The following is a 26,121-nucleotide window of genomic DNA, read 5'->3' on the forward strand; positions in this document are numbered from 1 at the left end:
CTCAAGGGATGTGTCAGTCTGACAGGTACAGACAGTATATATGAGCACACTGTTGTACTGTTTGATTCACCCCTGAGTGAACGGGTCCAGAAACCCATGGATATCAGAGAGGAAAAGCTTTTAAAAAGGAATCTGTGTTGGAGGTTCTGGTCAGCTTTATTTTGTTCTGGGGAACAAAAATGTACAGCTGTTGCTTGTTTGACCTTACATGGAGATGATCTGGGCTTTCTCCGGTGGGATTAGAAATCTGCCACCAGAGCATGTTTCCTCTCATAAATTTATTTAGAGATATGTTGGTGTGTGGGATAATGTCCAAAAAGAGATGTGTTATACTTCAGCATACCAGCTTCTTTATTTAAATAATAATAAGACTTCTATTCACATTGGCAATAATTTCCTGGACTATTATATTTTTGCTTTTTTGTGCTAATTTTTAAAATTCTAGCTGTGGGCACTGGACACCTGTATAACCTGTGTAATGAGTTTGAATGTCAGTATCTGAATCCGTTGATAATCCATGACTGCACAGAAGTTTATAATACACAAGTAAAGAAAATCAGCAGTGAGTTTGAGTACTCAGGTTAGTGCATTATTTCCTCGTGCTGCTCCAGTTTGCTCTCATACTGCAAGTCTACCTCGACAATTTCACATGACTAAGGTTCTTGCATTGTATTCATTTGCTTTAAAAGTAACCTGAAGAGAAGGAAGAAGTGGATAATCCCACAGATGTGCACTGGTGTGTTTGTGTAGGTGGGACAGAAGAGCATATTTTGGTATTGAAACTGAACACTAGAATGAGATCTTCCTGTTCTGTAACCAGTATTTTTCTGGCCCAATTCTGGATGCTTTGTGCAGCGTGTGATTGCTTGTAGCCATCCAAGTATCAGTAAATGTGGTTTATGATACATTTTTTGCTAATCTCTGAAGGGAAAGGACCCAGCTAATGTATCCTTCAGTTATATTTGTACTGCAGGTCTAATGCAACCTAAAGGGAGATGGGAGTCTTTTATTCCTTCTGAAAATAAAGGAAAAGCAATGTTTTCAGCTGTTGTGAACAGCATTCCAGATTTACATCAGATAAGGAGATAATTTTTCCAGCCTTAATCATTCTATGATGAAGACCTTTAAGATCAAGTCAAACTGTTAATGTAACTCTGCCAAGTCCACCTCAAAGCCATGTCCCCAAGTGCCATGTCTACACGTATTTTAAACACCTTCAGGGATGGTGACTCCACGACTTGCCTGGGCAGCCTGTTCCAATGCCTGACAACCCTTTCACTGAAGAAGTTTTACCTAATATCCAATCTGAACCTCCCTAGTACAACTTGAGACCATTTCCTCTCATCACTTGCTACTTGGGAGAAGAGACCAACATCCTCTATGCTACAACCTCCTTTCAGGTAGTTCTAGACAGCAATAAGGTCTCCCCTCAGCCTCCTTTTCTCCAGACTAAACAACCCCAGTTCCCTCATCTGCTCCTTATTAGACTTGTGCTCCAGACCCCTCACCAGTTTCGTTGCCCTGCTTTGAACTCTCTCTGGCACCTCAATGTCCTCCTTGCAGCGAGGGGCCCAAAACTGAACATGGAGATGATCGCTTCCCTAGTCCTGCTGGCCACACTATTCCTGATGCAAGCCCCGATGCTGTTGGCTTTCTTGGCCACTTGGGCACACGCTGGTTCATATTCAACCAGGTGTCAATCAACACCCCCAAATCTTTTTCCTCTGGACAGCTTTCCAGCCACTCTTCCTCAGGCCTGTAATGCTGCCTGGGGTTGTGACCCAAAATTAATGTGGAGGTATTTTTTTTGTGCCTTTGAGTTTTCTTGTTTGAATTAAATACATTTATGACAGATACGTTTTGTATGTTTTACCTCATGCATCCTGTAATGCTTATCTGACTTCAGTGCTCCTCACTCACCTCTGGAATCTCAATGGGTTTTGGGTGTATGTGGATGAAGTTACCTGTCTGAGGCTGCAGACTTGCTGCTTCTACAGTGAGACTTACAGTCTCTGTCAGTATTATAGGAAACAGTTCTGCTGAGAAATCTAGGCTTTGCATTGTGTTTTTCTCCTCTGAGACAAGAAGTATTTACTTTTTGTAAGTATTGGACAGTCGTTAAATTATTCTGATCTTCACTTTTTGTTCCTCATCATAAACAAGGTGAACTTAATTTTTTGAAGCTGCAACTTCTGAAATGTACCATTGCAAAGTGATTTAAAAAAACTGTACAAAACAAATTAATAGAAAGTTATACAGCTTGGACTGAAATATTTCTCATTTTGGGAATGCTGAAGGCTCTGGCAGGACTAGTTGTCCGATTTGTTACTAACCAAAGATGTTTTTGGAAAGGTCAGCTTGAATGTTTTCATTTCAATCGCTGTTACTGGCATGAAATTTTAATTGCTAAAGTAGATCATAGGGCTCAGAAGTGTATAACGCCTGTTTATTGTCTTTGGTGCTTTGACGCGATGTTAGGAGAGAAGAAGGGGAACAAGAAATTTTGCCTGGCTCTTGCTTGGAAAATCCACAGGGGCCTCCCCATGCCCCTATAGGGAGCACTTATTTCACTTGGAGGCAACACAGCACAGAATCAAATATTTTGCCATAAAATATCAACAGCACACAAAGCCGTGCTTTTTCAAATTATCTGGTTGCTTTCATATCAATGAACTGTACTTTTTTACTAGATTGATGAAAAATCAAATAATTGAATAGTACCAGTTAAGTGTAGTGGTGCAAAGTGTCTTCAAAATTGTACCATGATACAGTACAGGAGGTTTGGTGATCTTCTTTACAGTGGAAGGTATTTTATTTCTATCAAATGTTCAGGAGAACTGTATTTTGATGTTTACTGGTGTTCTCAATTGGTTAAGCTGAACAATGTGCTTTAGGTGGTGTACTGAGATGCTTATACCTAAGAAACTGTGTTGAGTGTCTTTGAGAGAAACTGTTCTAGGAAGCACAGAGATTAGCTGTGTTATTTGACATGTTATGAGTGATGGATGAGCGGCGGGACAAAGGCATATGAAGGAGAGATAAAGTTGGAAGACCATGTTCCAGTTGCCAAGTGGTGGTGCTGGATTATCTCCACTTAAACAGTAACTGCACAATGGAGGGGAAACAGTTGGGGTTTAGATTTAGCTGCTACTTATCTTCAGCTGCAAGTTGTCCTAACAGAAGTGCATAAGCATTGCCCGAGTCGTGAGCGCGTTAGTAGCACTGAGAAGCTAAAGAATTCTCTTGTGCAGAATATTGCAGTAACCACCCTCATGTAGTGTGGAGTGGGAGCGTGTAGAGCAGTGGCCACACCACCTTGCCTCTCCCTGGGATCTTCAGTGAGATCAACATGTCAGACAGTTAAAGGGTTTTCAGGCCAGTCCTGCTTTGAGATGTACATATGGCAAATGTGAACCAAAATTACCTTTCTTTCTCTCGGTTGGTGTTACAGAATGGCGTCTTTCTTTTCACTTATTTCTTCTGCTCATTGCCCTGCCTTTTTTTTTTTTTTTTTTTTTTTTTTTAAAGTGGCTAATAAATAAGCACAATTCCCATGGTGTAGGTCATCTATCTCTTTTTTTTGTGACTTGCAATTCTTAGCTAAAACACTAAGGTATTTTTTTTTAATTCATCAGAAATCACTAAAGTTTATTTAAATAGAAGAATGTGTTTTACCTCTACAGAAAATAATTGCTGTTTCACAATTACATATGCAGGAAAAAAATCCTTTATTTTGAAAATAAAATTTTGTGTGGCTCCAAGAACCTCAACATATTAAGATCCCAAACTCTATTATTTGAGAATTTGAGGTACAAAAGTTCATCTTTATTCTATTTCAAATGTGCCAAAATAAAAATGTTGTTCTACTTATCTGGTTTAGACAATCTCTGAGTAGCAAGAAGAGATTTCCTGATCTTACGAATATTTTCTGACTAGGTATTTTGTCACAGGCAGCTGCTTCCTTGTGGAAGTTCTGTTGTCACTCACTGGAGTGTGGAAACTTTGTCAAGTAGATTCTTGAAGGTCCTTTTGGCTGTTGCTGCTGGGCCACCAAGATGATGTGAAGGAAAGCTTTTCTTCCTCCTTTTATGACTTTCTTCTTACTGAAGAAACTACTTGCTTGCCTCTTTTTGTGGCCTCAAATGAATTAGTCCTGTGGTTTTGAAATAGAGTCCCTTTTATGGGTTCTATGAGTACTTAGTATAAAAATAGTATTAACATCTCTGTGAATTATAACATGAAAACAAAGGCAGTTCATTCTGACAGATGAACTTTGCCAGCTTCTATGTGAGCCTTCTTCGGTGTTAAAACACAGTTGCCTAATTCATGTTATATTGGATTACTCTAGTACTAGTTTTAAAAGAAGAGACTAAAATCTCTCCAGACTGCAGTAACTCCTGTGTAGATTAAGAAGTATATAGATTAAGGATATACAGTTTTACTTGGTTAGTTTACTACATTATATTAGCTACCACTATGGACAGAGTATGAGGATAGTTGATGAGGGGAAAAGAAAGGAAAAAGCATGTTCAAATATGCTTGTAGTGTTCAATAGCTGAAAAGCACACCTGCTTTGAGCGTTCATTATGACTTTTTTAGCACGTAGGACTACAAAGTCAAAAGTATGGAGGATCTCCCAAGTTCCCTACAGACCACCTGAGCTTCCTGGTGCTTCTTTCCACCTATGGAGGACTTTGCAGATTTCCTTTGGTCTAAAATACCTTTAGTAATGACAGTGTAGAGAGGCGAGTTGTGAATTAGCAAGACTTTACAACTTGACTAGTGGATAGAGTTTAGCTTAAAGGAAGTAGCAGTGGACTGGAATTTGAAAAATGATGACTTTGAATCTCATCTGCACTACCAGAATTGCACATGTTTCTTTTGATTATTTTTCAAAGACCCTGAGAAAACTACTTTGAGCTTCACTCACAGAGGAACTAGATGAAGAGGTGTTTACATGCAGCTTTGAACTAGTTATTATTGAACCATCTTTTCGTTCTTTACAAATGTTTGTTATTATTGGTGCACTATTAGGGAGTAATACTAGCAAGGGTTTGCTGCAGATGCCCGACTTGTAGCAGAGTGGCTCATCACGATGCTGGGAATAATTTTGCCCTCTCCTTCTCTCAGTATTTGACACAAAAGGGAATCTCCAGCTGGAGCATCAGGAGACCTTCCTCTGTGTGTGTGATGTTTTCCAGCATGATGAAAAGTAGATTCAGATCTTCTCTAACAGAAGATACAGCTTTGTCTCTGTATGGGCTCCAAGGATGTTAGGGATGGATAAGAACCTTGTTTTTCTTTTAAATTCAATCAAAAACTCAATTTAAGAGGTTTATTTATTTTGTTTACAAATGGTTTCCACACTAGCTGTGTTTTGGTGATCTTCACAGAGCCTTGGGCAAATTTGGTTTTCTCTGTTTCCTTCCTGTAGAATGAGAATTATAAGGATATTTTATTTTTCAAGATACTTAGAGACCTACGAGTGAGAAGTACAAATTGTGGGTGGTGGAAGCGATATTTGTGTTTTAGTGTGAACTCTTCCTGTGCTTTCTGCTTATATTAAGAAGGTGCTGGGGCTCCCCCCGGCTTTATCTCCCAACCAAGGCAAACACCTTCACACACTGACACGGATGTGCAAATGCACACTTACATCATCCTGCTACTTTTGTCAGAGACAAGTGCGTTTCAAGTACCCCTCATAAACTCAAGTGGGAAAGGTTCGTAATCTAGATTGAAGCCAAACAGTTTAAATATCCGTCATTTACTCCACACACAAATTGTGTGACTACCTTCCATGCTTGTGTGGTTCCTAGTTTCTCAGACAGTCTGGTGTTAAACTGGTGGCATTTCTTCTGTCAGTGACGCAGAAGTTTCAGGCCACAATTTTCTAATGTCTGCCTTGTGAGATTCTAGGGCTTGGTTTGTCAGAGGTACCTCTGCAATTCCCTCCCTGAATTTAGGAAATCATGCAGGTGCATGGTGTCTCCATGCGAGGTTTTTTGTTTGTTTGGTTTTGTTTTGTTTTGCTTTTTTCCAAAATTCTGGGGCAAGTGGCTGAGTAATTGTTGTTTATGTGATGTATGTGAGGCTGTACAGTGTTTGTGGTAGAATCCCCCCCTGAAGCAATGGAAATCTTTTCACATGCTGTCCTGCATGGTTTGCTGGCTGAAACACAGCTCGCTCCTCCAAGGAAGAATTTCCTGCAGTGGGGTCAGAAAACATGAGTATGCCTCTAATTTTTCCATCTGCTTAAGTTTTTCAAGGTAGTCACCAACGCACATAAATGAGGACTGTACCCATGTTGTGCGGAGCTCTGACATCCATATTATTAACCCTGCATGAGACTGTTTTTGTCAGGAACTTGTTTTTGTCTTCTAATCCCCAGCACGGTGATTTTACTAAATTCCTCACTTGCTGCTGTTTATAGAATAGCCTTGTCTTTTTTAGATCTGTGTTAATGGTAATAAGAGCTGGAGAAGAACAAAGTGGGGGTTGCAGGGCATTCTTACTTGCAGGGTATTTTTACTTTGGTTTATTAGCCTAAAAGGGAGTGGAAAACAGTGGATTACCTAATAATTCCTTCCCCATGTGTTTTAACATGTACACAAGTTGAATCTGCAAAACTTGAAATGCACAGGTTCCAGTAGTTTGGCCAGACTCCATTCTGTCTTCAAGTGTCCATGGAGACCAGTTCTGGATTGCTATTTATAAAGTATGCTTTTGTAAGTTTGTTGTCGTATAAATATTTTGAATGTTTCTGCTTTATTTTTGTGGGAGATTTTTGTGTTTAACTTCAGTTAAATGTGGTGAATATTACACTCAGGGCTCATGTTTCTTTTAAAATCATTAAAGCTAAAACAAACTGAATGCAAAAGGAGAGGCTCAGTGTTTTGGTTCAGGGACCAACACCCTTCACAGACTCCGAAGAGCTTCTGTCTGAAAAATTGGGACCCTTGATAAAGAATTTGTGGAGCATCAGTTTTCCCCAAATGCATGATCCTGCTTCACGTTAAATTCAGAGTGACTTACTTGTCTTTTTCTATGTTTTCATGTTTTGTTAAGAGAATCTGATGCTTATTAAGTTCTTTTAAATTTTCTTTTACAATTACTGCACAGCAAGTAAATATTCATTTTTCTTTCTCTTCTCATGTTCTCCCAAGTTGCACTCCCTTTCATTACCCTAGTGTCACAGAAGGGCTCATGTTGGTGTCTGTGCCAGACAGGTGGCACCTTTGCTCATCCTTGCAGAGTTCCTGTAGCCTGGCAAAAAATAGGCACCTTTTTGCTTGCTTTCTAGGTCACTTTTTGCATCCACTCTTTCGGCTGTGTGCAGGAGTAATAAGTAATGAATGAGCAATCAACACAGGCCCTTAATAAAGAGGTATTTGTACATATTAGCAGTGTACATTTAACATAAAGATTTTTATAAAATATTAAAATTATATTGAGGATGCCTGAGTGCAAGTGACTGAGAGATTTTCCTTTTAGGGGTGCTTCCATTCATGGTTGATTTGTGATTTATTTCGGCTTCCCAATTATTCAGTTTTTCTAGTCTATTTCTGTCTTACTTGTACAGTTCATAAAATTTCTTAGTGTATGTCCTACATTCCTGCAGCACTTAAAATAATTGTCCTTTTTGTGAGCTTTGAAAAACTGTAGTCACTTTTTGGTCATGCTGCTTTTCCTTGTGGAAGTTCCCTTTCATCTCCACGTTTTTCTTTTTTTTTTTTTTTCCTTCTTTTTAGTAAAGAACATTTGAATTTTAATGTAATTGGAAGATAAAATGAACACTTAATAAAAGAAGTGCTTCTATACTTAGTAAAGACCGAATTGTTATCAGTGGAAAATTCCAGGCACTGTTGCTTTTAACGTCATATGAAGTGGCACCTAGAAGTGTTTTGTGTTCATACCATTTGCCAGAATAGAATTGGAAAGGATTTCTGACAAAAATAATATTGGTGTTGCCTGGAGTATAAAAGAACGTTACAACAGCACATAAAAGCAAGAGAAGTGTGATTGTTTGTGAGGAGATAAGCAGAAGAGGGTATATAATCTCATGTGCAGGTCTGGGAGTGCCCGTGTCACCCTTGAAGGCAGTGGCTGAAGGTGGCAGAGATGAGAGGGTCCTGGAGGACTGCTGGGTGGCTGCAGCCTCTTGTCATGAGGCTGTCCTTGCCTCACGCGGTGACACCGTGCATCTGCAGGCATCTTGCAAAGTCTTTTCAGAGACTACTTACTTTGTTGTTTGAGACTTTTGCACGAAGCCATCAGGGATGCCAGAGGGAACGAAACCTTACCAGTTAAGCAGTGAGCAGCAAATCCCCTATTATAGTCCTGTTTTATTCAGTAACCCTGCTGGATGCAGTTTCTGAGCACATACAGATCTGTCACACATACATACTCAGAATGCAGGCTGGGACTGTGCTGCTGGTCCTGTGTGTGCTCTCATAATTCAGATAACCAGCACAGGACTATTTTGAAAGATAAAGTGCAGGAGGCTCTTTGTTGTTTGTTTGTTTGTTTGTTTTTTCCTCTTATGCCACCTTCATGTGGAAGCTCCTTTTCTCAAACAGATTGCATATCGAAATACCAAGTCTTGACTGGTAACTTGACAGTGTCACAGCAAATACATAGCAGTACTTTTTCAGAAGCTTAGAAGATATTCAGTCCACAGACTGGTACTCTTGGAGGGCTGGGCACTGTCTGGAGTTCAGATAATTCAGCTTGTGGTTGCATGTTCATACTAATCCATTACAAAGCTGTGCCGCTGCAAAATGTGTCATCTCGTACACTCCTTTTCCACTTAACAGTGTGTGCCAGCACTAGATTCCACATGGCCTTGTGCAATGAATCTGATAGGAGCCTGACCTCAGTACAAATAACCTTCGTGTGTATGGAATGGAGGGAGAATGTAGGACCAGGGCTGTCAGGAGGGAGCTGAAAGGAATGAATGTTGGAAGTGGTGAGAAAGGGCAGGAGAACAGGCACTCACCCTTTGATAACAGTGTAAATTTGTGCCAGGTTTAAGTGACCATGCAGTTGCCATCAAACCCCTATAACTATGCCATCAGTAGCAAAAGTCTGTGGTTTTTTATTTGTTTTTTTCCCCCATGGTGAATAGCATACCTGATCTTAGCATTTGTTTTCTCTCATCTCTCTTAGTATCCCAGCAACAACATACTTGCTATGCTTTCGTCTTAGTTCATTTGTAAGCTATTGTGGTAAGGGATCGCATCTTCCTCTCTTGCTGTGGTTATCAGACCTGACCTTGATAAAATTCAGAAACCTCAGCTGCACTATAAACAACTCTGGGGAAGAAGTAACTGTATAAATAACAGTAACTCGAAGGACAGTCAAATTCCCTTCTGGCTTATGTGAGTCAAGTCCATGAGAGCTCTAATAAAGCATGTAATGCCTTGTGTGCATTGGGTATTTTGTGAAGGAGGCTTCAACAAACATTCTTGAAAAGCGTTTAATGTCTAGAGGGAGTGCTGCTTTTTGGAGGGACTTTAAATGCTGTTACTGCTTATTCTTTTTGAAAGTTTCCACTTTCTAAAAGATACAATGATAGTGATGTTGTGTGTAAATAGCCAGCATTAGCATTTTAATTTTTTATTGGAAAAGCTTTAAAAAGTCATACAACAGATGCAATAATGTGGTTCCATCTGACTGAAGAGAGGCGTGTTGGCTTCCCCTTGCAGAGAACAACTCATTATCCCAATTTTAAATGCTTGCTGCAAAGAGGAGAAGGAGCGAGTTAGTGCACTAGCAAAGGACTTAATGTGCTTGCTTTGTAAATCCCTCTGGGATAGGACAATGCCAAAGTGAATAGGTCTGGTTCTCTAATAGCAAAAAAAAACCCAAGCCAAAACGAAACGCTGAAAATGGGGTGGGAAATTGTCCTTTTTTTGGTTGTCAGTTTTTAGATTCCAAATTACCAACACCAATTCAGACTACTGCAAACTAACATAATAATTAGTGCATCTGTCATGCTGGCTGCTTATTCTGTAGAAATCTTTAGTGTAGCATCCATGTAATTCAACTGTGGCTATATATTTTTAAGGTAAGGCCTTTCTTAAATGAGTGTTGATCTTGTTTTTCAAGTTTATGTGACTGGAGCCTAGTTGTGATTCTCCTCTCAGCATTGTATAGTCATTTCTATCCCTAGTCACATGTATTTGTTCCCAACGTAATTTAACTCTAAGAAGTCATCCTGATGTATCATCAAGTAAGGACTGACTAACCCTTTACATCCTAAAATTTATTCAGTGTTAATCTTAAACAAATTCAAATTTTATGAGATGCTTTCAGTACTTTCCCCCTTTTTTTAGTTTGTTTGTGTGTTGCTTTTCTTTTGTTTGGTTTTCTCCTGATACTTTTAGCCCAGATAGTCATATCTCAATTTTCATTCCGTCAAACTTGGACTCTAAGCCTTGGAAACAAAGAATTTGCTGGCTGATTTCTTGTCTCTTCAGCCTTTGTGGTATTTAGCTCTTTGCTCATAAATCACTTTTTCTAAGCTTGTTGATCATTACAGCTGCTCTTCTTTGAACATGTTCTACTATTTCAGTGACTTTCTGGTAGTATAATGCCCAGAACTGAACATATTCTTCCAGCTGGGTTTATGCCAGAGCTATTTAAAGTCATTGTCTTACTCCTTCCCTCACCCCCATTCTCTGTGCCCTGACGTATCATATATAGGCAATCCTGAGTTGCATTAAGCTGATTTTCAGGCAGGTTAAGTTGTGAACTCCTGTCAAAGTAATTCTTCTATTAGTTGCGGCTTCTCTTATATTACTTACTTTGCAGTTGCATTTCTATATAAAGAATGTGTTTGCAATTTTTTTTTCCAAGCCTTATTGATTTTTAGTGTTTTTTTTTTTTTTTTAATGTGCTGGATTTCATCACTTGTTGTTGGCCTTGCTAACCTCTCTACAATACATTTCTCACAATTGGATGATGTTTTAATTTTGATTTTAATTATGTGCTCTTCCTCTTTAAAAATTCCCCAAAGAGCACCACATGTATCATGGCTGGAATAAGGGTGCAAGGGCACAATTGGATGTTCTCGCCCCCGTGACTGCTGGAGATGTGTAAAACTATAGCAAAATGTGATACAGCCGAGGTGTTGCTGCCAAGAACTGTAGTGATTATATCCTGCTGAGCAGAAACACTCTCTCCCCTAAAAGGCAAAGATGGAGCAGAGTAAGTAGGTGGTGGTAAAATACAGACACCTCAAGTCAGGATTTCTTGAGTCAGCCTTGTTTTTACCCATCTGGGAATCTGCTACAATGCTTCTTTGTGGCTGTTCTTTTTAGTGCACTTGAGCAAGGCATAGCCTCTGTCAATAGAAATGATTACTTGCAGGGCTTTGAAGTGACATAAAATTATGGCCTGATCCATGGTTGCAGCCTCCTTTCTTTTCCTGCATGGGAGCCACGAGCCCTGTTGTGTTTTTTCTGGCAAGAAGATGGATGATCTTGTGGGATTGTCTGGATTTGAGGAGCTGTTGTGAGCCAAACCGCTCACCCTTATGTTAGGAAGAAATCTGTTTCGGGAAGAGGGGATGGGTAAATTTTTCATTTCTTGCCCAGGGTGGGGAACAGTTGCAGAGGTTGTCTGTGGCTGCTGCTCTGCCTTTACACATCTAATCCTTTTCCAGTAACGGGGGTGAAGAGTAAGAGGCATCCCTGTGATAATAGTTCATTTGGGCTTGCTTAGCTGCCACAGCCACCTCTTCTCTTTCCCCATCGCTCAGGGATGTAGGAGGGCAAGTCCCCTGTCCCTGAACCACAGCCCCTGGAGACACTCCGATTTGTTTCCTCCACTGTCAGTCCAACCAAAGTAACTGTTTGTGCTCCTACTGACACTGGTTGTACCAATTCTTTGCCTTGGATTAGCTGTGGATACAAGGAATTCTGTTTCTCTTAAGTAATGAATGCCTGTAAAATGCAGCGAGAGAAAAATGAGACCTATGGAGGGGGTTTATGGTAGCATAGAGCAGTGCAAGCAGCTGGCCAAAAGGGATCGTTCACGTGGTGTAACTTTTGGTGCTCTGCTGTTAGTAATGGGCTATGAAGACTTTACAGTTGTAGTATAGACAGTGCTGAATTATTTAAAATGCAACTTTCAGAAAAAAAAAAAAATTGTTAAAATCCATTGCTTTTTTGAGATTAGCTGTCATTTAAACGTTTTTTGGAGTCCATCTTTTCTCACAGTATAGCGTGTTGCGTGGAATGCTGTGCTGCTCTGTGTGCTGAGACACTGGAGCACTTCTGGGGGAAACTACAAGCATGTTTGGAAAAGATAATTTTAATTAGCACAATTAAAAACATAGCCCTTATTGGCCTAAGTTATCCAAATGTTGTTACCCTCTAGTCCACAGAAAAATTATTTTCCCACTGTTAAGAAACATGATGGTATCAGTCAGCAATGTGTGTTCCAGTAATAAATATTTGCAAATGGGCTAGTACAGCAAAGATTTTATATTTAATTTTTATTTTCCCAACAGCTAGCTGTGCCTCAGCAGTGACTTGAAGGTTTGCCAGGTCATGAAAGTCAAGGCCAAGCCCTTGTCAAGAAACAGGCTAGTGAGGACCTTTGGACGCCAGTGTGCAAAGGATACAGTTTGAACTGAACAGATGTTCAGTCCAAGGCTGATATTTGGAAGAGGTGCCAGGCGACAAAAATAGTTGTATTTTCTAGGGCAGATGGAAAAGAATGCTGTGTGTTTCAGGCTGGTGTTTTATTTTGTAGATGTTGAGGACTTGGAGTTGTGGATGGCTTTCTATATGAGTCCTGAAAGTGTATCTTGCTCTCACTATTTGGTTTGATGTCCTTAGGAGACAAAATGCTCAAATGTAGTGGACCACCTGTGTGTTGCCACACCATTCAAAGCGGCTAGAAAGCTGTTTGGAGTAGTCAACACCATGTGCTCATAAATGAGTGAAGTGTCTTGTTATTCTGAGCAGTGCTAAAAAGTATTTTTAGCATATTCTTTTTTTTTTCTTTTTGCTTGGCTGAAACTCAATATCAGAAACAGAAATATTTGTTGTTGTTTTCATCTGCTCAGAGTGGCAAATTGAGGCATACAGTTATAATACAAAATAATATTTTACTTGTTGATATACATGTAAATACAGCAGGTCCATAGTCTGTAAGATTAGATATATTCCAAAGCCAAGAAGCATCTTGGTCAGTCAGCTAAGGAGGCCTTATATATTAGACTTTTTAAAAAACAAATCCAAACACTACTGTTAACATCTAATTGACAAAATATTACTCCGTTCTTAACTTTGCAAAACTTACTGCCTTTTTGGCAGCCTTAATATTTGATTGACTTCTTGTATAGTCACTTATTGTATGAAGTTTGAAGGGTTTCTTTCTAGTTTTAGTCCAAACTATGAAGTTTGGAAAGGTGCTGATTGAAGTAATGGGCTTGCTTTGAATAATCTGGCTAGAGAAACCACTGGTGGCTTCCAAAATGTTTTTGGTTAATATGAATTCACATTTAAATAGTTGTCTTTAATAGCTTCATTTTTATAGCTCAGTCTTGAAGAAAAAGTTCACCTTGCTCAATAATGGGTTGGTTTGGTTTTATACAGCCATGTATTACCTGTTTATCATGTCAAACTCTTATGGGTTTTTTCTTTTGGGTACAGATGGAACTTCTGTCTCTGAATACTGAAGATCTAATCCCGACTACATTAAGGACTATTTCTTTCTCTTTCTTGTTTTTTGACTGTAGTGTAATGGTATTGAGGAGGATATAGAAAAGCATTCAGCAGTCTAGTGGGAGAAGCGAAGGAAAAAATTTCATGACACAAAGTACAGCGATAGTTCCTGATGTTGTCACTTTATACTGCATGACATGGCATGTGTGACTAAGAGAGACTTCCAGTGAAATAGTTTTGTGCTGGAGCCTGTTAATTCAGCCAGTCACATGGATAACTGTAATACAGAACAATATGTGACAATCCTAAGGTATTCTGTAAGCACCAAAGATGACTTTGAAGTTATCTGGTCTGGATTGACCCAGGCAAAATTAATTTTAGATTAATTGATCCTTACAGGCTCTGCATGTGTATTACTTACAGGAAGAATCGTGGCTTGGTATCTTTCCTAAGTTTAATTAGAGTACTGCTCAAGCAAAAAAAGAGGCCAAGGTGATATCACTAGTTTAGGATTATTTTAATGCTAATATTGATCATTGTGTGTGAAAAATGAAGCAAGACAACTGTTAAATCGATTGCAAATGTTAAGAAATGGGTGGTAGATCTTAATCCAAGCAGCACTTGGCTTTGCCATTCCTCACTTCCCACAGCAGAGCGCGGTGCCATCTTTGACAGAACTTCCTTGAACGAGCGTAGATTTAATGGACTGACTTCCTAGAAGTTGCAGATGTGGCATGTTTTATTCCCACAAATGTTTCAAACCTAGAATATGCTTTAGTAAGCAGTTGTAGGAGGCACTCTAAGAAAACTTGAGAAAATTTTCAAATGTTTCCTGTTTTATTTTTGCCCATGGGGTGTTATTGTGAATGAGCATAGAAGAGGAAATATTAACCGTAGTCATAAATTAGTGAACCATTCACATATTACTTTTTTCCTCAAAGGACACTGGTTATCCAGTCATTAAAGCCTGGATGTGAAAAAATACTTTTTCAGCTTATGGAAGAGAGCACAGCTGTCAGGAGTTGGTTCCTGACTTCAGCACATCGTGGTATGGGGATTTAGGCAATGAAGTCTCTCCATTCAGTGTTAAATTTCAAAGTAAAGCAGTTGTTTACCTGTTGATGATATGTCTTGGTTTTAATACAGTTTATTGTAATTTCAAATGAAATCTAAAACATTTTAGAATGACACACGTAAAAATATCCTAAAATCTATTTAAACCTAGAAAAAAAAAAGCCATATTTTCACTCTTTTCTTTCCTTCTACTCTTTTCCAAAGACATAAAAAGGCAACATAGCCCAGGATGCCTCCCAAATAATAAAAGGGAAATATTTTTTTTTTCAGTGTTTAAAAAAACTGGTGGAAGATTAGATGATACCTCATGGCAGACAATGCTAAGATCCTTCAGTCTGATCACAGAAGTTCTAACTTAAACCTTCCCTTATGTGAATTCCTGATACAAATACTTGTAATGTTTTTTCTATTCTGAGTATAAAAATGTCTTGATTAAACATCTCAGTTAGGTGTTTACTTTTCTTCCAAACTGTAATGTTTTTGGTTTTCATATTTAGTTCAACCATCATCCTCAGTTTGTTGTGAGACACAGCCTGGCTTTTGTGAAGATGAAAGGAAAGCCTGAAACATGTTGTTTGTGAAATGTATTCTTGGAAACAGTTTGAATTTACCCAGAGTTATATTTCCCTATTCTATCTTGTAAGTAGGCATAAATCTAGGGGAGCTTCTCTGAATGCTAAATTACAGGTAGGAGTCAAACAAGCGAAAAGAATGGTAGCTGTTATCTGCAGTTATCAGCAGGTCCAAAGCTATTAAGCTGTCTCGTTTGTAGTGCTACAGGATTGCAGCAGGATGTGAACATTTCGTCATGTTTGTCTTAATTCAATACTTAAATTCTAAATGAGCTTTTCATTTCAAACTGCTTTCAGAGCTATGAATTCTTTAGTAGAGAAATTATAAAATAATTTCTAAATCACTGACACTTGTGACACAAGTTTGTTTCAAGAAACGTGTTTATAAATCCAATTTTTCTAAATAAAGCAAGCCTGAGTTAAACTGGAAAACTATGGTTAGGTTTCTGAATCAACAAACTACTAAATATCCTCCTAGATATTAAGGCATTTACCTTTACTGTTTTGGAGGCTAATTCTACAATTATTTTATGCAGGTTCCGACAGGAACATCTCGTCAAAGTTACCCAACTACCAGCTATCAGGACTTCAGCAACTGGGAATCTCTAATGAAAATTAAAGAGGGGCTGCTAAGACAGAAAGAGATTGTGATCGATCGGTGAGTAGCCTGCTTCTGCTGCATTGATTAGGCTTGATGAGGTAAAAGCTATGATGTAGAACTTTCAGTAGAGCTGCTTACTCAGTGAAATGTTCAGATTCCAGTCCAGAAAATATTCATGCACAAATATATGGGAGCTAATCCTGGCTAGGAGAGAAGGCTGGTAGCTGGCTAGAAGTCTTTTACAGAGTTGGAAATTTATTTCAGGGTTTAACGCTTCTGCAATGGAAAAGGGAGAGTGAGACCTACAGCCAGTTCTGCTGTCAGCTTCACCCTCTTCACATCTTACCAGTCTGGGGGGGTTGTATCAGAGATCTTTCTGCTTGTACAGGTCTTGAAATGAAAGACAAAAAATGGTAAACTGCACTGATTTTCTTTTCCACGACAAGTACAGTAATGCAATGTATTTGAAGCCAGTTGATACTGCTTTGAGAAATTTGCCTTTGCAGTAACATTCAGTGGTAAAATCCTATGCAAATGCTCATGAATATTATTCAGATAATAAAATATCATATCTAGGATCTACATGTCAGTAAATACATCACTTCTTATTAAAATTGCCATCAATCTGAAATGGGCCTTGGCAGCAACTCACTGCTGTGAAGTTTCTAGTATATCTGAAGTAATTATTGGAGTTCTTGTTGTTTGGATAAAATGAAGGCTTAATGAGGAAAATGTGCTTTTAATAAAGGGCTCAAGCTTAATGAAGCTCAAGCTCAATTATTAGATGTCATCAGGAGCTGCACAGTTTGAATGTAGGACATCTAAGAAGGGCATTTTTATATTTGACCTAATTATCATTTGGCTTAGTCTTTGTTTTAGTAATAAACTCTTGGCTCTTGGTTGAAAGAGGAGTGGTTGTTCTGATCTTGAAATAGTTGTGCCCTCTTATTGATAGTTTGCCCCACAGCATGAGGACAACGTGTAAAGCAAGTGTGTGTTGATAACAGTAATGTCAGGCATCCATTGTGAATGTTTTTATATTTCATCTAGCAGTATCTTTCTTTTCATGGGTGGAGATAGACAACTCATGCATTATTTACTTTGGGACCAGGAGAATCATGCCTGTGCAAGATCTGTTCCTTTCTCTGTTGCAGCAGAGCAAGGAATTGCAGTGGTTTAAGATGAAAATGTTTCTGTCCCCTAGCAATCTGGCCAGTACCTCTGCTGATACTGTGGTGGTTACAGAATCGCAGAACGGCTGGGGTTGGAAAGGACCTCTGGAGATCACCTAGTCCAACCCACCTGCTAAAGCAGGTTCACCCAGAGCAGATCACACAGGAATGTGTCCAGGTGGGTCTTGAATGTCTCCAGAGAAGGAGACTCCACAAGCTCTCTGGGCAGCCTGTTCCAGTGCTCTGGCACCATCAAAGTAAGGAATTTTTCCCTCATATTCAGGTGGAACCTCCTGTGCTTCAGTCTGTGCCTGTTGCCCTTCATCCTGTTGTTGGGCACCACTGAAAAGAGTCTGGTCCCATTCTCTTGACACCCACCCTTGAGATATTTATGAACATTAATGAGATCCCCTCTCAGCCTTCTCTGCTCCAGGGTGAGCAGACCCAGCTCTCTGTCTCTCCAGTCCCCTGATCATCTTCATAGCTGGACTCCCGCCCATAATCCCTTGTCCTTCTTAAACTGGGGAGCCCAGAACTGGGTGCAGTACTCCAGGTACAGCCTCACCAGGGCAGAGTAGAGGGGGAGGAGAACCTCCCTTGACCTGCTGGTGATGAAGGTCAGCATTAGCTTCCCCAGTTTGTGGCATGTGAAGGTGTGTTTACCTGCCTCTGCAGCTGAAGGAGGAGTGTAAAGTTACAGACTGCAACAGCTGAGGCACAGAAACACCGTCCCACTCTGCCAGCTCTGCTGTAGAGGTAGTGATCTCCCAAGGGGATAACCACTTAAAACTGAAATATTCTGAACTCTTGCTTAGATCTCCTCTGTCAGAGCCTTTTGATCAGCTGCTTAAAAGCTGTCTAAATTACAGATTTTTTTTCAGGCTTGCTATACCAGTAGTGATGCTGCATAACCTGCGGCCCACCTCTCGGGGCCCAAGCTGTCAGCAGCATTTGTCAACGCATTGCCCACAATGGCTGGGGCTGTCTGCGGTGCCTCTGCTGAGCGTGTCATCCTCTGCGCTCACTGTGGAGGCTTGTTATACAATGGCAACTGAAGAGGCAGTTCACATTATTCTTCTCACACTGGAAATATGTTTACAGTCAAGGGTGAAGTTTCTGAAGTGACAGTTTGTAATCTGGTTGCTTGCTGACATTACTTGATACTGTCCGTGTTGAGGAAGAAAAGCTATTTCTTGATATCCAATGGCAGTGTGCTGGTTCCTTTTTTTGTACAAGTCATACTTTTGTGCAGCTTAGTGAGAACAGTTCTTTCTGGATTTCTGACTGGGACTCGGTTGATACGATTCCTTTTCATTCAACTGAAAAGACAAAATATGTTTTGGAAGCTACTGAAGGGAAACAAAAGACCACTTAGTGATGTTACAGTCATTTCCTTTACGTAGACACTTGGTGTTACAGTTAAGAATGGTGTAAATTATAATAATGCAGTATAATAATACATCACAGAAAAGGCTTTTTTTTTTTTTAATGTTGAACCTCCATTTGGGAAAAATATTTGCCTTGAAAGTTATTATTTAAAAATGAAATAAAATTATTTTAAGATAATAAAGCCTTTCTGTTGTAATTAGTACAAAGTGATGCATATTTAGAAAGATTTTACAACATGTTTGTTGTGGGATTTTTTTTTAAGAAGAGGTAGTGTTTTCTATGACAAAAATATTTTTGGTTTCACTTGTGGTGAAAATGATATATAGCTGCTGTCCAAAATCATAGAAATAGAATCCCATTATAAAGCACTACTGTTATATTTCTAATTAGATAGGATATTAAGAAGGCTGACGTGTGAATAATACCGTTCTTCAAGGCTCTTAGTGGAAATTTGATATTTTCCAGATTTAACACATGGGTACACAAGGCCTTGCACTGAGAGCTGAGATGTTGTTTGGGCATAAACCAAAGTCTTCCAACTCCTGGTCTTCCTGAGCTTGCTTTAAACTTATTTCCAGAACTTGAATTTGTTTGGGAATAGTGACCTAAAATAAAAATATAAAGTTTGCTAAAGTGTGGTTAATTAGGATTCAAGATGGTGGTAGTTAAATTACAGAATCAATGCTGGGTTTACAAACTGATGACTGGAGGATGCCAGCAAGATTTGCTTAATTCTGGGTGGATAGAAGCTAGAGAGAGATGGGTTAACCTGCTATCTGGAAGCTGAAGGAGCAGGAGAGCAGCTGGCATGGTGCTCCAGGCCCCAGCCTTGACAAAGGAGCAGGAGAGCAGCTGGCATGGTGCTCCAGGCCCCAGCCTTGACAGGTATGAGGAACAGCTGGATGAAAAGAATCACACCAAGAACAGCCTTCTTGTCCCATTTTCACCTGCCTGTCTGTGAGCCACCAGGTCATTACCCTTTTTTTTTTTTTTTTTAAGGTTGAGCCCCCTTCTGTTGGGAATTGCACTGGGACCCTGCTAATCTGGGAGGTACAGGAGATTAATATGACTTGGCACCACACATCTGGTTCTGCATAGTGCTGCTTAAATCTGTTAAGTAGAAAATGTGCAAGGCTCTGTACAGGGCAGTATTGTTCAGCTGTTCTGCCTTAATCTTAGTAAAAGAGAGGAGGGGCTTGCTTTCCTTCTTTTCAGGTAGCGGTAAAGAGGCAACCAAAATCCAGCCTTTCTGGATTAGATTATTAAACCTCCTTATTTTGTATTGGGAATCTAACAGTCTGGAATAGCTGGAAGTAGGTTTCAAATAGTCATTAAAAATTATACAAGGAATATTGTTTTCAATGTAAGTCATCATATTTAGATACTTTGGTGTGTCACTGGAAATTCAAAGCTGTGCATGGAATTTTTAAAAACCCAAACAGCCACTTGCATCTGTGAATAGATCAAGTGATTTGATTTCTATTCCATACACTGTATTGAACAACAAATTTAGTAATAGATTAGTTAAAATTGATTTTTAAGTCCGTTTGGCATCACAAGTGCATATTTTTAAGTATAAATGTACACAGCATAAATGATTTAAAAGTAGTTTTGGTTTGCCTTTTAAAACTACTCCAGGAATCACTGCCAATTTAACGAATTAGAGCTTGAAATTGTTTAAGTCTGCTCTTAAAAAACGAGATGGAGACCATACTTTCAGGAATCAAAAACGTGGCATGAGGAAGGGAACCTGGCACATGTGTGTGGGTCACCATGTCACTACTTAAAGGTGTGAGTCCTGTCTTCTCCACATAAAAGCTGTTGCTACAGGCTGTAAGGATCTAAGGATTTTGTCTGTAAGAGGAAATCTGCTGCTGTAACATTTATTACTAGAATGTCTGTCGCTTACTGTAGAAAATAATTGGATTATATCATTGCCTTACTACTCTGGCGGTTTAATGTGTAGCACTGCATTATATTTAGCACCAGAGGGAGCCAACAGTGTTTGTATTGGTTTAGAAAATTACAACATCACATTTTAATTATTTTGTGTTGCTCCTCTGTTCAGTACATCAACAACACTGAAATTACTGTGTCTGGTACACTTGCAAATGTCTCTTGAGACTGGCCAACCACCGCGGATGTCTCTAGTGTGGTCCTGGCACTGTTTGTTTGGCAGGGACTGCATATAGGGGGTGTGTGAATAAATGCCAAATATCTGAACATATGACATCAGCTGCTGAGAGTAACACTGTGCATGCAGTGTTCTCTTCCAGACAGCTTAAGGGCATTTGAACAGCTTTTTAAGGAAGAGTAGATACAGAAGTATAATTTTAGTGAATAGCTGTCATTCCTCAAGGCATAAGAACATTCACATTCTTAAAACAAGTTGCTAAATCACTAGCTTTCCATCCATAGCTGAATTGTGATGCTTTCATTTGGACAAGAGAATTAGACTTCCTTTGCCTTGTGTCAAGTTGTCCTGACTCCAGCAGGTGACATAAAACTGTATGGGCTCTGATAGCACTTGTGTTACTGCTGGTGTAAAGCTTTTATTCTCTTGAGAAGGTCTGTTAAGATCTGTAGCATTAGCATATCCGCTTGAGTGATAATATGATGTCATTTTGAGGAAGCTTAGAAGTTTTTTGCCACCCATGGTCTGAACACATGCATGTGTAGCTGGGAGTTCTGTGCAGGGAGTAGGTCTGTGAGGAACCTCCTCAGAGTGTCTTGCTGTGCAAAATATTCTTTACTTGCAATAATAGCTCAAAAAAGATGCATTTATCTTCTGGTATCAGCAGTCACTCAGGTAACTTGTGGTTGAAGCTTTTGTATCTTGGGCTCGTAAACTTCCAGGAAGATTTTGATAGGGAGTAATTATTTTAGCAGTTGTAAAAGTTCACATTTTCAGAGGTAAATACTAGTAATATCAATGAAATGGAATTTGTTAGCATTAGTTTTCACGTAATAGCCTGTATCTTGGCACTAGTGAGAGAGTGTAGGGCTAGAAAGGACTTATCTAACCTCTCTTCCAGGCCCTAGGGAAGACAAGCTGTAATGGTGTCACTCCTGATAGATGTCTGTGCTGTTGTTATCTGCAATAGTAGATGTTCTGCAGCCTTGCTGGGTTGGATAGTTTGGTGATTAATTAGCTGAAACATGAGGAAACTTTTCCTAATATGACTTAGTCTTTCCTCCTAGGTCATGTTTTCTAGACCTCCGGTAGCTTTTGTTATTCCTTAAGATCTCTCCAGCTGATGAGTACCTTTTCCCTGAAGTGTCCAAACTGGCCAGTCGAGGCCTCCCTGCAGCTGAGCACTCATCTGCCTCACAGGCCATGCTGGTGTAATGTTTGCCTTTTGCTGTACCACATCGTGTGCTTTCGGTCAGCTGCAATCCCAGATCCTTTTCTATGGAACTGGTGCCAAGCCATTTTCTGTCCTATAGATTCAAGTGTCTTTAGGAAGTTCTAGTGTTTGGCAGAGCTGAGAACAGCAGGGGAGGTGCAAGGCTTGCTCTTTATTTGTCTTGTCAGGAGACTGAAGAACTTGAAAAGCTCCCTCCATGGGAGGAAGGGTGCAGTCCTCTGAGCAGTTGTGTCTGTGTCCCACTTGTGCTGCACACCCCCCTGACTTAGCAGCCCGGGGCATTTGGGAAAGTAGAGTGTAGTTGCTGACTGTGCTCCTGCCTGCCTTGCTTCAGCACTAGCTTACCTCCTGTGGGCCAGGCTTGCATTTCAAATTCCTGTGCAAACCAGAAAAGTCACTTAGAAAATAACAGTCCCTCCAGAACAGAGATCAACTCTGGACTCCCAGTGGCAGTGTTCCCATCTTCTCTTCAAGATAAGTTCTCCTGTGACTGGTAGGAAGGTAGTATTCACTTTGAACTGCAGGCTCTTTAATTTCACCCAACACCCAGACTTTATTGCATAGGAAATTTGAGATAATTTTTTCTCATGAGCTTTGCTGATGTTGGAGTTTTTTGGCATTGTCTTCCAAATTGCAGAAAATGTATTCACATTGTTTTCAGGACTTTGTTTCCTACTGATCTCTTTCCCTATCAGCACTCTGCACGTTTGCACTTCTGGTCCCAAGGGATTATGCTTTTAAAACAAAGGGATATAAAAATTGGTATCCAACTTCTTAAGCAACAAAACAGCATACCTCCAACTGTGGAGTGGAATAAATTGTATCTGTAATACAGAAGGATCCATGTTATATTTTACTTTGCATCCTGATTCTGAGGAATCTGCTCAACCATTTTCACCTAAAACAAGTCTTTCTTGTCAACTCATGACTTTTGAAGGTAAGCGTCAATTGTTATTTTATTTCTTATGAAGTTACTATTGTCCCTTCTGTGGTGGAAGAAGCTCCCTCCCAAAGTCCCTGAAGTGTTTGAAGATACTGGACCTGTATCTTGATTTGTGGCGTAGAACTAAGAGCCTTCAATTAGTGTAAATCTAAGAAGTTGAGGGCAAGAAGTGCTCCTCTGGCAGATGTGGGTTTCGTGTTAGAATAAGTAAGGGTAAGATGGGTTTATAAAGAACAGATGAGTTGGTCCCAGGTTGAAGAAAATGTGGTTTATTTCCAGACAAATGCAGGTATGAGTGTCTGTGCTGTCTAAGCATGACTCCACAGATCGCTTGTCCTGTGTGAATATGAGAAAATTGTGGGAATATCAGTTATCTCATATTAATGTTTTTGAGACATACACAGAAGCAATTTTTATATTAAGCAGCTTCTTTATTATTAATGCTGGTCTCTGAAGACAGTCCAGGTTCATGCATGTTCAGCTGAGTGCTGTTCTCTCCTATTCACAGCCTTTGTGCTGACTGGAGCTTCAAAGGGGATTGTTTGAGCTAACGGACAGAGCTACAAATGAATCAAAATCAGTATCTGTGCCCCTCCTCCCCCGCCAATTGATACTTCACTTTTACAGCTTTAACTTTCTTTTTGCTCATTTGAATGGATCCAGTTAGCATCAAATGGCAGTAGTCGTCTTCCTCTGGATTCTAGCCAGCTTTGTAAGTAGAATCACAGTCACCCTGGATGGAGGGAGCTTGGCTGCCGTTTCATGGGGCACAGTAGGTTGTCTTCCCCATGTTTGTCTGCAGAGAACAGTGACGCAGGGAAGATGCACCACCAGAAGCAGCACCTTACTGTCTGTGGGCAGAGAGACTGCAAATTTAGTAGACCCATCATTGAAACACAGACGTGAAGCCTTTTTTGGTCATTCCTTAGCCCACATTTCTAAGTCTGGTCTTTAAATACAAGTGTCCCAGCGTGGTGATGCTCTTGCCACTAAGGCCAGTATTTGGCCTGCCGTTCTCCCTTCTCAGTTTTGCAGAAGAGCACTAACTCTCTTGCTGGCACAGCAATGCCAGGGTGGGCACGGTTGGGGGGTCCCTGTTACAGCTGGAGCAGCTTGGCTGAGCAGTGCTGCATGGACTCTTGCCTCTCCTCCTCACCAGCCCTCCTTAGTCAGTCCCTCACCTTCAGCGTTATCCCAGGGCCCCAGCACCAGGGACCAGCCCCACAGTTTTGCTCAGGGCCAGCATTGTTCAGGTTACAAGGTGGCTGTCCCTGTTTTTAACCCCACGGCTCCTTCAACCCCAGTAACTTCTCACTCTGTTCTCTCTCTTTCAGTCCCACGAGGGCCAGGGGTTCCTGGGGAGCGTGAGTTAGTGGTCAGGGGGCCATGACCCAGTGAGGGGCTGAGCGCTTATGTCCCAGGGCACAGCAGGGACACCAGCAGCGTGTCCCCAGACAGATGGGACAGCACAATGTTTACTGCATTTTCTTCCTGTCATCTCCATATACCGACTGGAAGTGAGCTGCTTGTTTGCAGACCTGGCTTTAGGTGAGCTAAAAACAGTTACTTGATGTTAGGGCACTCTAATTGTTATGTTAGAAGAGAAGAGAGTAGCTGGTGGGCTGTTTTGCTGTTTGCAAGGGCTTAAAAAGAATGTTTCTTTTCCTTAGGTGCATAACTGGTTTAAAGTACGCTGGGACTTACTTTTGCCCCCCATCCCCTCAGCATGAGAAAGGTGGAAGTTTGAGATATTTAGTGAACCACTCTTCTCAAATGCTCGCTGCTCAGAATTGACTTTCTACCCAAACATCGCAACGTTCAGGATCAATGGCTTTTGCTTTCTTCTGCCGCAAAGGACGTTGGTAGAGACCTGCCAGAACCGTGCTGGCGTATGTCACCTCATTGGTTTCAGTCCTTCAAGTGTGGGCTTTTAGCTTCCTGATAATTGACATGCTTCAGTTTGATTTGAATTGTTGTGATCACCACAGAGATGACTGTGTGGGAGTGGAGGTATCTGTGGCAGGCAGGAAGCCAGGTAAGGAGAACTACTCTCCTTAAATGCCATGAAAATAGCTTTACAGAATCAACATCTTAGGTAACCTAGTCTCTAGTGCCAGTGGTTTGTGTAGAGATAATAGTTAGTAATTCTGGAAAGGTGAGAAAATTCTGTGATCTGCCATGATAGGTTTGTAACTTTTCCTTCCATGTAATGTGTCATCAATCTGCAGTAGTGAAACATGACTAAAGCCTTGAAATATTGTTTACAAAAATCAAGAACGCGCAGTGAAATAAAGAGAACAAAAGATGTGTGTATTTTACAAGACCTGGAAGTAAGCCAAAGTCATTACTTTGTGAAAATAGTGGAATTTTCCATAAATAATCTAGCTAGCATGTGAATAACTGACATGTGGGAATTGGGACAAAAGAGGTGGTTGTGGGGAACAGCAGAGCACATAGCCACTGCCTAAGTCATGTATGTTGGATAACCTGTCACTTCAGCTGAGTTCTCTTGGAAAGAATGCACCTGGGAGCAGCACAGGGAGGATTCCATCTCAGGATATTTATAAATTGTGGTTGGAGGTTCCAAAAATTGGGTGAAAAGGCATAGTCCAGGGTATCAGTGAAATTTTTAGAACAAAAGTAATAATGATAGTAATGGTAGTGAAACTATTAACAAGCAGGTTGCTTTTGAGGGGGGGAAGAAAAAGCAAGCCTTAAAATCATTGTATTTGAAGAAAAGTACTTGACAATGCCTTCAGTGTCTTCATTGCAGAACTCTTCTGTGGGTAACTGCAGTGGTCTTCTGTGTACCAAAATCTTCTCCTAGGTCAAAAAGAGTTTCAGGGTTTTTTTTGTCTGTTTGCTTCTGCACTGCCACCCCCTGTTCCTGGAGACAGTATTACACTCTGAGGGACAGCTGGAAGGATTTATGCCAGAACTTTTTGTGAAAACAATGTTACTAGTGTAATGTGTGTATTAACTGATTGGATAGAAGAGTTCAAGTTTATACATCTTTTAATGACATATTCTTCTGAAGCATCGATTTAAATAAGGAATACTTCTAAATGTCCCTTCCAAGAGGATGTCTTTCATTCCTCCTGCCTCTTGTGACTTTTTTAACAAAGTTTTCTCCCCTATGAGTCTTTTTGGTTGATTGATGGCTTTAGAGAAGGGTATTGCCCCTTTTCTGTTCTCCTGAGGTCTGAGTGTAAGGTAGGGGACATGTCAAGACAGACAAATGAAGATAAATTTTATAGAGTATTTTCTCTTTAGACAAAGGAGCTAAATGAAACTATGTGAGAACTCCTGTGACGTTCACATAATAT

The 26,121-nt window shown here is 40.2% G+C and overlaps 1 protein-coding gene across 1 annotated transcript in view; it reads left to right on the plus strand.

Annotated features, from left to right (window-relative positions):
* The window catches only part of CEP85L (centrosomal protein 85 like), a 117,601-nt gene that overhangs the window by 69,979 nt on the left and 21,501 nt on the right, over positions 1–26,121 (plus strand). The window contains exon 4 of the mRNA XM_065834542.2: positions 15,859–15,980. Coding sequence (XP_065690614.2) covers positions 15,859–15,980 — 122 coding nt within the window. The remainder of the gene's footprint in view (positions 1–15,858; positions 15,981–26,121) is intronic.

The sequence above is a fragment of the Patagioenas fasciata genome, chromosome 3 (genome assembly GCF_037038585.1).
Source record: "Patagioenas fasciata isolate bPatFas1 chromosome 3, bPatFas1.hap1, whole genome shotgun sequence".
Lineage (NCBI taxonomy): Eukaryota > Metazoa > Chordata > Aves > Columbiformes > Columbidae > Patagioenas > Patagioenas fasciata.